We start from the raw sequence: 11,463 nt of genomic DNA on the forward strand, positions 1-11,463 counted from the left end.
TCTGACTCTGTGCCCTCCCTGCAGCCTCCACCCTTCCCAGGAGACCCAAATTCCTCAGCGGCACCGTCGGGGGCTCAGTGTCCTTCCAGTGCCACCACGACCCCCAGGGGACCTACGAGAGGAAGTACCTGTGCAGGTGGAGGGCAGGGAGCTGCCAGGTGCTGCTGGACACCGAGGGCTTCGTGCTGGAGTCCCACCGAGGGCGGGCACGGATGTCCAGCAGCTCCAGGGTGCTGCTGGGGCAGCTGAGGGAGGAGGACGCAGGCTGGTACTGGTGTGGGGCCAGGAGTGGGCACGCTGAGCTCACAGCCCCCCTGAAGCTGCTCATCCACAAGGGTAGGTGGCGTGGAGGGGGGAATGGCCTGGGGGTCCCCTGTGGCATTCACATTCTCTGGGAAAATCCCTTCACCCAGGATCTTTCTCCTGGGAAGCTGAGAAGCCTCAGAGAAAAAGGAAAACAATAATTATCTGATTTGCTTCTCCTGTGTTGTGCTCATGTGGAATGGGTTTGGGGATTGTTTACCCACAGGTGATTGTTCCATTAATTTCATGAGAATTCTTTTCACCCTTTGGCCAATCAGGGCCAGGCTGTATCAGGGCTCTGGAGAGAGTCAGGAGTTTTCATTTTTATCTTTTTAGCCTTCTGTCTGTATCCTTTCTGTATTCTTTATTATAGTTTAGTTTAGCATTCTCTAATATAATATAGTATCATAAAGTAATAAATCAGCCTGCTGAGAGCATGGAGTCAGAGCCATCATTCCTGCCACGGGGCACCCCACAAATACAGCAGTCCCCAAACCCTTCCACATTTTCCTTTCACTCTTAGCCAGCAGCTGGGGTGGTGGTGAAGGTTCTTGGGGTGGGAGAGCTGAGCTTCCCAGAGAAATGGAATAGGTTTGGTAGTGTCATTGATTAGTTGTGGTGTGACATCCAGGTCCTGGCAGGTGCAGCACAGGGAGGAGTTTGGCTCTGAAGAGAAGCTGAAGGTTCTTGTGCAGTTTGGGAAACTGCAGAGTGTAAATAGACAGATCTGTGGAACTGCTCCTCTGGCAAAGACACAGCGAGGGGGGTTAAAGCAGGAATGCTTGCCAGGTATCCAGGAGTTCATCAGTGCTTTACAGCACTCCCAGGAGAACAGCAATGCCTGGGTCTGGTGGGTTTCACACGAGATGCCAGGTGAAATGTGTAAATCTGTGGTAAATCTAAAAAACACACTGGCCCTGCCAAAGGCTGGGTACTAAAGCTTTAAAATAATCAATAAATAATAAATTTAAATTTAAATTTAAATTTAATTTTAATTTTAATTTTAATTTTAATTTTAATTTTAAATTTAAATTTAAATATTATAATAATAATAATAATAATAATAATAATAATAATAATAATAATAATAATAATAATAATAATAATAATAATAGCTTTTCTCTGTAGAAACCTGCTCCTCATGGGACCCAGGAACAGCCACTCCTGAGAGAGCCACAGCACCACGTCCTGCTGCCCACAGCACAGCCGGGCACAGCAGCAGGGCACACGGCATGGGCACTGTCACCCAGAGCACCAGAACTGGCACTGTCACCTATGGCACCAGAATAGGCACTGTCCCCAAGGACACCACCATGGACACTGTCACCCTGGGCACCAGAACTGGCACTGTCACCTATGGCACCACGATGGGCAGTGTCCCCAAGGACACCAAGATGGGCACTGTCACCTATGGCACCACCATGGGCACTGTCCCCAAGGACACCACGATGGCCACTGTCACCCTGGGCACCATCTCCCTGCTGCCCACTGCCACCCCTGGCACCTCTGCAGCCTCCCCAGGTGACACCTTTCAGGAGAGGTGAGTCCACAGCCACATCCCCGGTGTTTTGCAGCCTGTCTGCCCCACCCAGGGCCTGTGGAGGTGGTGCAGAGCTAAAACACCTCCAGGGACAGCAGAAGGGAGAGAAGGCAGCCAGGCTGTTGTGTTTGTGGGGTGCCCCATGGCAGGGAGGAATGATGGCTCTGACTCCAGGTTCTCAGGAGGCTGATTTATTATTTTATGATACTATATTATATTAGAGAATACTAAACTAAACTCTACTAAAGAATACAGAAAGGATACAGACAGAAGGCTAAAAGATAATGAAAATTTGTGACTCTTTCCAGAGTCCAACACAGCTTAGCCCTGATTGGTCAAAGAGTCAAAATTAAACCAATGACACATTAACCTGTGGGTAAACAATCCCCAAACACATTCCAGACCAGCACAACTCAGGAGAAGCAAATGAGATAAGAATTGTTTCCCTTTTCTCTGAGGCCTCTCAGCTTCCCAGGAGCAAAACCCTGGGCAAAGGGATTTTCCAGAGAGTGTGAGTTCCACACGAGGCCACCTCATGTCCGTGCACACTCTGAAGTTGTCCCTGACCCTGCTGGTGCTGACTGCTGCTCTGGAGCAGGTGCCAGAGCCCACACCGTGCTCCTGCCGGCCTCCCTGTGCCCAGGGCACTGCCAAGACCACGGGCAGCTGGCTGGGGTTTGGGCAATGCCCTGGGAGCGTGTGGCCGTGCTCAGCCCAGGGCACCCCCTGAGCCCACAGCAGCAGGAGTGCCCTCAGCAGGGTGACCCTTGGGCAGTGCCCTGGGAGCGTGTGGCCGTGCTCAGCCCAGGGCACCCCCTGAGCCCACAGCAGCAGGAGTGCCCTTAGCAGGGTGACCCTTGGGCAGTGCCCTGGGAGCGTGTGGCTGTGCTCAGCCCAGGGCACCCCCTGAGCCCACAGCAGCAGGAGTGCCCTTAGCAGGGTGACCATTGGGCAATGCCCTGGGAGCGTGTGGCCGTGCTCAGCCCAGGGCACCCCCTGAGCCCACAGCAGCAGGAGTGCCCTTAGCAGGGTGACCCTTGGGCAATGCCCTGGGAGCGTGTGGCCATGCTCAGCCCAGGGCACCCCCTGAGCCCTGCACTAGCAGGAGTGCCCTTAGCAGGGTGACCCTTGGGCAGTGCCCTGGGAGCGTGTGGCTGTGCTCAGCCCAGGGCACCCCCTGAGCCCACAGCAGCAGGAGTGCCCTTAGCAGGGTGACTCTGGGTTGGGGATAATGTGTGATGACTCTGTGATCTCTGAAGGTTGGAGAAATGCTTTATTAGGCTGTACTGAGGGCTTAATAAAGCTTATATTACATTATATTATATTAATTATATTACATTGCATTATATTCTATTATATATTAAAGCTTTATTAAAGCTATAATAAAGGCTTAATAAATATTATATTAATGATATGATATATGATATTACATTGCATTATATTGCTTTATTAAGCTATACTAAGAACTTAATAAAGCATTTCTTATATTTCTTCTACTCTATTATATTTATAATATTATTCTATTATATTGTATACTTTATTAAGCTATACTAAGATCTTAATAAAGTATTATATTATATTATATTATTATATTTGACATTACATTGCATTATATTGCTTTATTAAGCTATACTAAGAGCTTAATAAAGCAATATTAATATTCTATTATATTCTATTTATAATCTTATATTATTTTTCTATTAATGCTTTATTAAGCTATATTAAGAGCTTTATAAATCATTATATTATACTACGGTGTACTAAAACTCTATAATATTAAAGAAAAACTCTTTTTAGACAGTCCCAACACAGCTTTGCCTTATTTGATCAACCAATCTAAAACAACTCTCACTGGCGGCCAATTGAGAAATCACTCTTTGGTGAACAATTTCTATCCCACATTCCACTAAACAACAGGAGTAGCAAACAGAGATAAGAATTGTGTTTTTCTTTCTCTGATTAATATATATTATATTATATTATATTATATTATATTAGATTAGAGTATTAGTAGATTATATTAGAGTATATTGATAGATGAGGATTAGGATATGAGTATGTAATTACATGATAGGATAGTATAGTGTATATTGATAGTTATATGCTATTATATTACTATTATATTTATTATATTAGATTGATATTTATTATGATTATATGATATTATATTATATTATATTATATTATATTATATTATATTATATTATATTATATTATATTATATTATATTATATTATATTATATTATATTAATCTTTACCAAGCTATACAAAGAGCTTAATAAAGCATTATATTATGTTATACTATACTGGAATGATATAATATTAGAGAAAAACTCTTTTCAGACAGTCCCAACACAGCTTTGCCTTAATTGATCAATCTAAGCCAACTCTCACTGGTGGCCAATTGAGAAATCACTCTTTGGTGAACAATTTCTCTCCCACATTCCACTAAACAACAGGAGTAGCAAACAGAGATAGGAATTGTTTTCTTCTTTCTCTGGGCTTTCTCCTGGACTTTCCCAGCTCCCCAGGAGGATCCTGGCAGAGAGAGTGATGCCTCTCTCTGTTCAGAAGCTGTGAGTGCCACTCCAGGAGCCCACAGGCTCCCACTGCTGAACCAGGAGAGAGCTTTGGGCTTCAAGGTTCATCCAAAGGCTGGCAGGGTTTGGGGCAGGAATTCTGCCCTGGATATTCTCCACACCAGCTCCTGTGCAAGCTCCTTCCCAGCTGATTTCCCTCCTGTGAGGGGCTCCATCCTCTCCCCCACCAGCCCTGCTGCAGGGATCCTGCAGCTGCAGCAGGAATTGCAGGGACAGCCAGAACCCAGCTGGGCAAAGCCCACGAACCCCTTCAGTGCCAAGGTGGGCACCTGGCATCCTCATCCACCCCCTCCTGCCCAAGCCACGCCACCCTGGCAGAGAGAGGGAAGGCAGCTTCCAAAGGGGTGAGGGAGGGTTGGCACAGCCCACCACAAGGAAGTATTTCTTGTGAATTCACGCTGTGCTTGTGAATTTGTGCTGTGCAAACAGCTCATTTTCCCTTTGGAGGGGCTAATTCAGCTGGCAGCACCAGCCCCACACAGCAGATATAAAAATCACTTCCTCATGAGCCAAACTCCAGATCAAATGATTGCAACTCTCCTTGACTCTGTTGGCTTTGCTTTGGTTCAGAGTTTACAGCTCCTTGGTGCTCTTTAGTGTGACAACAACCACCTGAATGAACCCCAAAGGTGACTCCAAACCCGATTTAATCCCCGTGCTTCATCCTCCCAGCTCCTCAGGTGAACCACAGCTGCTCCCAGCTGTGCTATCAGCTCTGCTTTTGCTGGTTTGCATCACCATCATCATCCTCACCCTGGCCAGAATCAAGCTTCAAAAGCAGCCAGGTAAATTGGCCAGGCAGCACCTTCTGGGGCTGCATGGATGTGTTCCAAGGGCTTTGCTTGTGATTTCCAAGGGCTGGGGTCTGACCCGTGGGGTAGTTCCATCTCCCAGACACGTGTCTGTCTGTCTGTCTGTCTGTCTGTCTGTCTGTCTGTCCTGCAGCCCCAGGAGGTGGCTGGACCTGCAGGCAAAGTCCCTGAGAAGTTGTTTGGTTTTGTTTGGAACGTGCTGAAAAGCAAAGCCAGTGAAGGGCAGGGAAATCTGGAGCCCTGCTGGGAGCAAGGCTGGGTTTGGTGGGTGGAGGATCCGTGTCCCCCTGGGTGACAGCAAACCTGGAGGGAGGGAGGGACCTGGGTGGTGTGGGGGCTTCACCCTGGGCAGCTTCTGGGCCAGCTCCAGCTCATTCCAAAGACAGGCCCAAAAAATCCCTTCTGAGAACTGATTTGCAAAGTTAGGTGCATCTGTCTCACTCCAAACCCTGTTATAGCCATAAAAATAAATTTAGGGACAAAAAAACCTTCGGGGATGGCAGCGGGGAGGGGAAACACACAATTCACAATAAGACAACTGTGAAACAATGGCCTAATAAAGCCTAATAATGGCCTAATTTGGGGTCTGACAATACTTGAAGAGGTGCTAGTGGGGGTGTTCCCTGCAGTGCATCCATGTGTTTTGTTTTGCAGGAGGAGGAAGAAGCAGCCCAGGGAGCCTGGAGCCGCCTCTGGCCCGTGCTGGGCTGAGCCCTGGAGAGGAGGAAAGGATGGAGGGGAAGCTGAAACCAGGAGAGGAGGAAAGGATGGAGGAGAAGCTGAGCCCAGGAGAGGAGGAAAGGATGGAGGGGAAGCTGAGCCCAGGAGAGGAGGAAAGGATGGAGGGGAAGCTGAGCCCTGGAGAGGAGGAAAGGATGGAGGGGAAGCTGAGCCCTGGAGAGGAGGAAAGGATGGAGGGGAAGCTGAGCCCTGGAGAGGAGGAAAGGATGGAGGGGAAGCTGAGCCCTGGAGAGGAGGAAAGGATGGAGTGGAAGCTGAGCCCAGGAGAGGAGGAAAGGATGGAGGAGAAGCTGAGCCCTGGAGAGGAGGAAAGGATGGAGGGGAAGCTGAGCCCTGGAGAGGAGGAAAGGATGGAGCGGAAGCTGAGCCCTGGAGAGGAGGAAAGGATGGAGGAGAAGCTGAGCCCAGGAGAGGAGGAAAGGATGGAGGGGAAGCTGAGCCCAGGAGAGGAGGAAAGGATGGAGGGGAAGCTGAGCCCAGGAGAGGAGGAAAGGATGGAGGGGAAGCTGAGCCCTGGAGAGGAGGAAAGGATGGAGGGGAAGCTGAGCGCAGGAGAGGAGGAAAGGATGGAGGGGAAGCTGAGCCCTGGAGAGGAGGAAAGGATGGAGCGGAAGCTGAGCCCAGGAGAGGAGGAAAGGATGGAGGAGAAGCTGAGCCCTGGAGAGGAGGAAAGGATGGAGGGGAAGCTGAGCCCAGGAGAGGAGGAAAGGATGGAGGAGAAGCTGAGCCCAGGAGAGGAGGAAAGGATGGAGGAGAAGCTGAGCCCAGGAGAGGAGGAAAGGATGGAGGGGAAGCTGAGCCCAGGAGAGGAGCAGGAATTCAGGATGGGCTCTGGCAAATGTAGGTGGGTGCCTGCTGAAACTGGCACTGCAGGTGTCCTCTCCCTTGATAAAAGAGAATAAACTGACGTTTTAAGCTGGGGATTTGTGGCTTAGTGAGGAAGAAACCAGGTGTGCAGTCCAGGAATCACAACCCACAGCCCAAGAATCACATTCTGCTGCCAAACTCCTGCCTTCACCCCTTCCCAAGGAACCTTAAGGAGTGGATTTCATAAGACCTGGATTAAATCCCACATCAAGTTTATGTATTTATTGTAGGGTCGATTACAATTTTTGATTGCAAGCAGTAAAGCTGTTATCTCACTTCCCGCCTCTTTCTGTAAATTCTGATTTCTTATCTCCTTTCTCAGCATTACCCAGAAGTAATTCTTGTTCAGTGTTGCAACCATGTCATTCTCTTTTGTTCTGCTGTGCAGGACAATCTCTGCTATCCTTGGAAATATCAGGATGGCCAGCTTCTCTGTAAGAGGCTCAGATTGTTGATGCTTTTTAGAGAAAAGCTCCTGTAAAAACCATCTGAGCAAATAGTTTAAATGTTAATATTATAATTTAAATATTTCTAATCTGGAGGAATTTGTATCAGGGAGAAGGACTCCACTGAAAAAAAAATAGTGGAATGGTGGCTCAGAAATGTGGTGATTTCATGTTCTCACTCCAGTGCACTCAGAGCCAACAGGGTCCTAAATATCCATAATGGAAAGAAAAATTTTACATCCCCTAAAACCTTGAAAATCAACTAAACTATCAACATTCTGTGAGAAACTCCTAGAAGGGAGAATGAAACCCAGAAATTCTTGGTGCCTTTTCTTCCCAGATGTCTGGGTTGGGGTAAAGTCTGGGATAATTCTCCAAACCCAGCAGGAGGCTGACTCCAGAAATCCCCTCTGAGCTGGGTTTTTCCACCTTTCTGTTCTCAAAACTCCTTAAAATTTCATTTTAAATACCAAGTTTGGCATAAACCCAGAAACACCTGTGAAATTACTCCTACAAATCCCAGAGAGAGGCAATGCCAGATCACAGCCTCTCTTCTGTTTCATTATTTTACAGTTACCCTACAGAGAAAAATTCCTCTCCAAGGTGCCTGATGAAGACCTGAGCCAGAACCTTCTGTGAAAGGCCCTGGGTACCTGAGCTGGGAATCTTCTCTGTGGGAATCCAACCCCCCACACCTCCCCTGCCCTCCTCAGAACCCAAATCCCCTTTGCTGAGAGCTGAACCCCCACTCTGAACCCCCAAAGTGCTCCCTGCTTTGTAGAAGAGAGAATAAAAAACGCCCTGAAACCAACTCTTTGTGGGTTGTTTGTCTGAGGGAAAGGTAAAACTGGGGAGGGGGGGAAGGAAGGACTTTTGTGGCTTCAGGGTTGCTCATTTCAGAGAATCACAGGTTGGGAAAGGATCAGGCTGCTCAAAAATTAGGGATTTTCTGTGTTTGGGGTTTTTTTCAATCTGAATCCGTGGAATAATTTTCCAACACACAAACCACCTCCCATTTCAGTTTCTCAGACACTCACATTCCCAAAGTGATATTTTTCCTTCACCTCTCCAGGCTTATCATAGAATAATATCAGAGAATCCCAGGATTGGAAAGGATCAGGCTGCTCAAAAATTAAGGATTTTCTGTGTGTTTTTAAAAAAACCCAATCCATGGAATGATTTTCCAACACACAAACCACCTCTCATTTCAGTTTCTCAGACACTCACATTCCCAAAGTGATATTTTTCCTTCAGGACTCCTGGCTTCAGGGTTGCTCATATCAGAGAATTCCAGGATTGGAAAGGATCAGGCTGCTCAAAAAATAAGGATTTTCTGTGTTTGGGGTTTTTTTCAATCTGAATCCATGGAATAATTTTCCAGCACACAAACCACCTCTCATTTCAGTTTCTCAGACACCCACATTCCCCCAGTGCTGTTTGTCCTCCAGCTCTCCTGCAGGGACACCCCCAGCTTCAGCAGCAGCTGGAATTCAGCCCAGCCCTGGGCAGCAGCCTTAGCCATGCTCAGATCAGGGCTCCTGCTGCAATCTGCACTCCCCAAATAAAAGCAATCCCAAGGCTGTTTGTTTTCTGGAGGTGCCAAAATGCTTTGGAACCTGGGACTTGGCAGGGAAACGCTTCCTCGTGTGCTACAGCACAGAAATGCATTTCCAATAGGTTTGTGTGAGGCAAGGGGTTGGTTTTACTGGAAACCTGGAGGATGAAAAGGGGGGTTTGGTTTAAAAAATAACTCTTCATTCACCTTGGATTCATTTTGGCTCCTTGGGATGCACCAGCAGGTGGAGGTTCCCATATTTCTGCCAGGTTTTCCTCTGCTCAAGGCCACGCCACCTTCCTTGCAAGGTGTTAAAAGCACATTTCCATCCCTCTGGAAGCTGATCCCTTGGGCAAAAGTCCTGCCAGCATGGCCTGGGGAATGTTTGGAATGCCCAGGGAAGCTTGGAGGGGATCGGGGTTTGTTCCCATCCAGGAGAGGTGGTGGAGGCTGCTCCCTCAGCCCAAGATCCCCACCAAGCACAGCGACAGCCAGGAGCTCCCTCCTCACCCCAGGAGCTCCTTCCTCACCCCAGGAGCTCCTTCCTCACCCCAGGAGCTCCTTCCTCACCCCAAGAGCTCCTTCCACACCCCAGGAGCTCCTTCCACACCCCAAGAGCTCCTTCCTCACCCCAGGAGCTCCTTCCTCACCCCAGGAGCTCCTTCCTCACCCCAGGAGCTCCTTCCTCACCCCAAGAGCTCCTTCCTCACCCCAGGAGCTCCTTCCTCACCCCAAGAGCTCCTTCCTCAACCCAGGAGCTCCTTCCTCACCCCAGGAGCTCCTTCCTCACCCCAAAAGATCCTTTCTCACCCCAAAGGATCCTTTCTCTTCCCAAGAGCTCCTTCCTCACCCCAAAAGATCTTTTCTCACCCCAAGAGCTCCTTCCTCACCCCAAGAGCTCCTTCCTCACCCTGAGTTCCTTCCTCGCCCCAGAAGATCCTTCCTCACCCCACGAGCTCTTTCCTTGCCCCAAAAATTCCTTTCTCACCCCAAGAGCTCCTTCCTCACCCCAAAAATTCCTTTCTCACCCCAAAAGCTGCACATTCATAGAAGAAATGGAGCTCAACACCCTCAGCTGAACGAAAGGTGCTTCCAAGGCTGGCTTCAGCATCTGATGAACCTGTTGGTTGAAGATCCCAGTCCTGGGTCAGGCTCTGCAGGAGCTGCCATCCTGTTCCAACACATCAGTTTTCACTGAGTGGGTGAGAAAAGCCCCGTGTGACTCCCCCAGTCAGAAGGAATTCCATTAAAATGAGGCAAAGCCAGGAATGCCCTGGCTGCTCTGGTCCTGCTTGGGCTGGCACAGAGGTACCCAAAACTCTCCGTGCCCTCGACCCCTCAGAGCCACCAAGCTCTTCCCAAAGGAGGAGCAGAAGGAGCCCTGGAGCTTTCCTGGGAGCCCCCCAGCCCTGGGGTGGCTGTGATCAGGAGGGGACACCCTGGAGGGACAGCAGAGCTGGGCTGGGCACTGGCCGGGCATGGGCTGGGCATGAGGTGAGCTTTGGCTGGGCATGGGCTGGGCTTTGGCTGGGCCTGAGCTGGGCATGAGCTGGGCTTTGGCTGGGCATGAGCTGGGCTTGGGCTGGGCTTTGGCTGGGCATGAGCTGGGCATGAGCTGGGCTTGGGCTGGGCTTGGGCTGGGCATGGGCTGGGCAGTGGCTGGGCATGAACTGGGCTTGGACTGGGCTTGGGCTGGGCATGGGCTGGGCAGTGGCTGGGCTTGGGCTGGGCTTTGGCTGGGCATGAGCTGGGCATGGCTTGGGAATTGGCTGGGCATGGTCTGGACTTTGGCTGGGCTTTGGCTGGGCATGAGCTGGGCAGTGGCTGGGCATGAACTGGGCTTGGACTGGGCTTGGGCTGGGCATGGGCTGGGCTTTGGCTGGGCTTGGGCTGGGCATGAACTGGGCTTTGGCTGAGCTTTGGTTGGGCTTGGGCTGGGCATGGGCTGGGCATGGGTTGGGAATTGGCTGGGCATGGTCTGGACTTTGGCTGGGCTTGGGCTGGGCAGTGGCTGGGCATGAACTGGGCTTGGACTGGGCTTGGACTGGGCTTGGGCTGGGCATGGGCTGGGCAGTGTCTGGTCAGTGGCTGGACTCTGTCTGGTCAGTGGCTGGGCTCTGGCTGGGCTCTGGCTGGGTTTGGCTGGTCAGTGGCTGGTTTCTGTCTGGGCTCTGGCTGGGCTCTGGCTGGGCTCTGGCTGGGTTTGGCTGGTCAGTGGCTGGGCTCTGTCTGGGCAGTGGCTGGGCAGTGGCTGGGCAGTGTCTGAACTCTGGCTGGGTTTGGCTGGTCAGTGGCTGGACTCTGTCTGGGCAGTGGCTGGGCTCTGGCTGGGCTCTGGCTGGGTTTGGCTGGTCAGTGGCTGGGCTCTGTCTGGGCTCTGTCTGGGCTCTGGCTGGGCTCTGGCTGGGTTTGGCTGGTCAGTGGCTGGGCTCTGTCTGGGCTCTGGCTGGGCTCTGGCTGGGCTCTGGCTGGGCTCTGGCTGGATTTGGCTGGTCAGTGGCTGGGCTCTGTCTGGGCAGTGTCTGGTCAGTGGCTGGGCAGTGTCTGAACTCTGGCTGGGCTCTGGCTGGTCAGTGGCTGGACTCTGGCTGGGCTCTG

The 11,463-nt window shown here is 50.4% G+C and overlaps 1 protein-coding gene and 1 long non-coding RNA gene across 2 annotated transcripts; one reads left to right on the forward strand and one right to left on the reverse strand.

Moving 5' to 3' along the window:
• The first annotated feature begins 6,273 nt into the window (after positions 1-6,273).
• LOC127060809 (enterin neuropeptides-like) lies at positions 6,274-8,002 on the forward strand. The gene is made up of 2 exons (XM_050985253.1): positions 6,274-6,841; positions 7,884-8,002. Exons 1-2 carry the CDS (start codon positions 6,276-6,278, stop codon positions 7,930-7,932), a joined length of 615 nt encoding a protein of 204 aa, XP_050841210.1. The 5' UTR covers positions 6,274-6,275; the 3' UTR covers positions 7,933-8,002.
• Positions 7,081-11,380, reverse strand: LOC115484622 (uncharacterized). Its single transcript, XR_007780146.1, has 3 exons — positions 9,894-11,380; positions 8,348-9,165; positions 7,081-7,352 (listed from the first exon to the last, which is right to left on the reverse strand). It is a non-coding gene; the product is annotated as an uncharacterized LOC115484622 (long non-coding RNA).
• Positions 11,381-11,463: the final 83 nt, after the last annotated feature.

This window comes from Serinus canaria, chromosome 26 (assembly GCF_022539315.1).
Source record: "Serinus canaria isolate serCan28SL12 chromosome 26, serCan2020, whole genome shotgun sequence".
NCBI classification, from domain to species: Eukaryota; Metazoa; Chordata; class Aves; order Passeriformes; family Fringillidae; genus Serinus; species Serinus canaria.

Bases quoted from the DNA above. Each gene is read 5' to 3' on its own strand.
- LOC127060809 (XM_050985253.1), top strand. From the start codon at position 6,276: ATGGAGGAGAAGCTGAGCCCTGGAGAGGAGGAAAGGATGGAGGGGAAG. The intron at 6,842-7,883 runs GTGGGTGCCTGC...ATTATTTTACAG, and splicing joins ATGGGCTCTGGCAAATGTAG to TTACCCTACAGAGAAAAATT.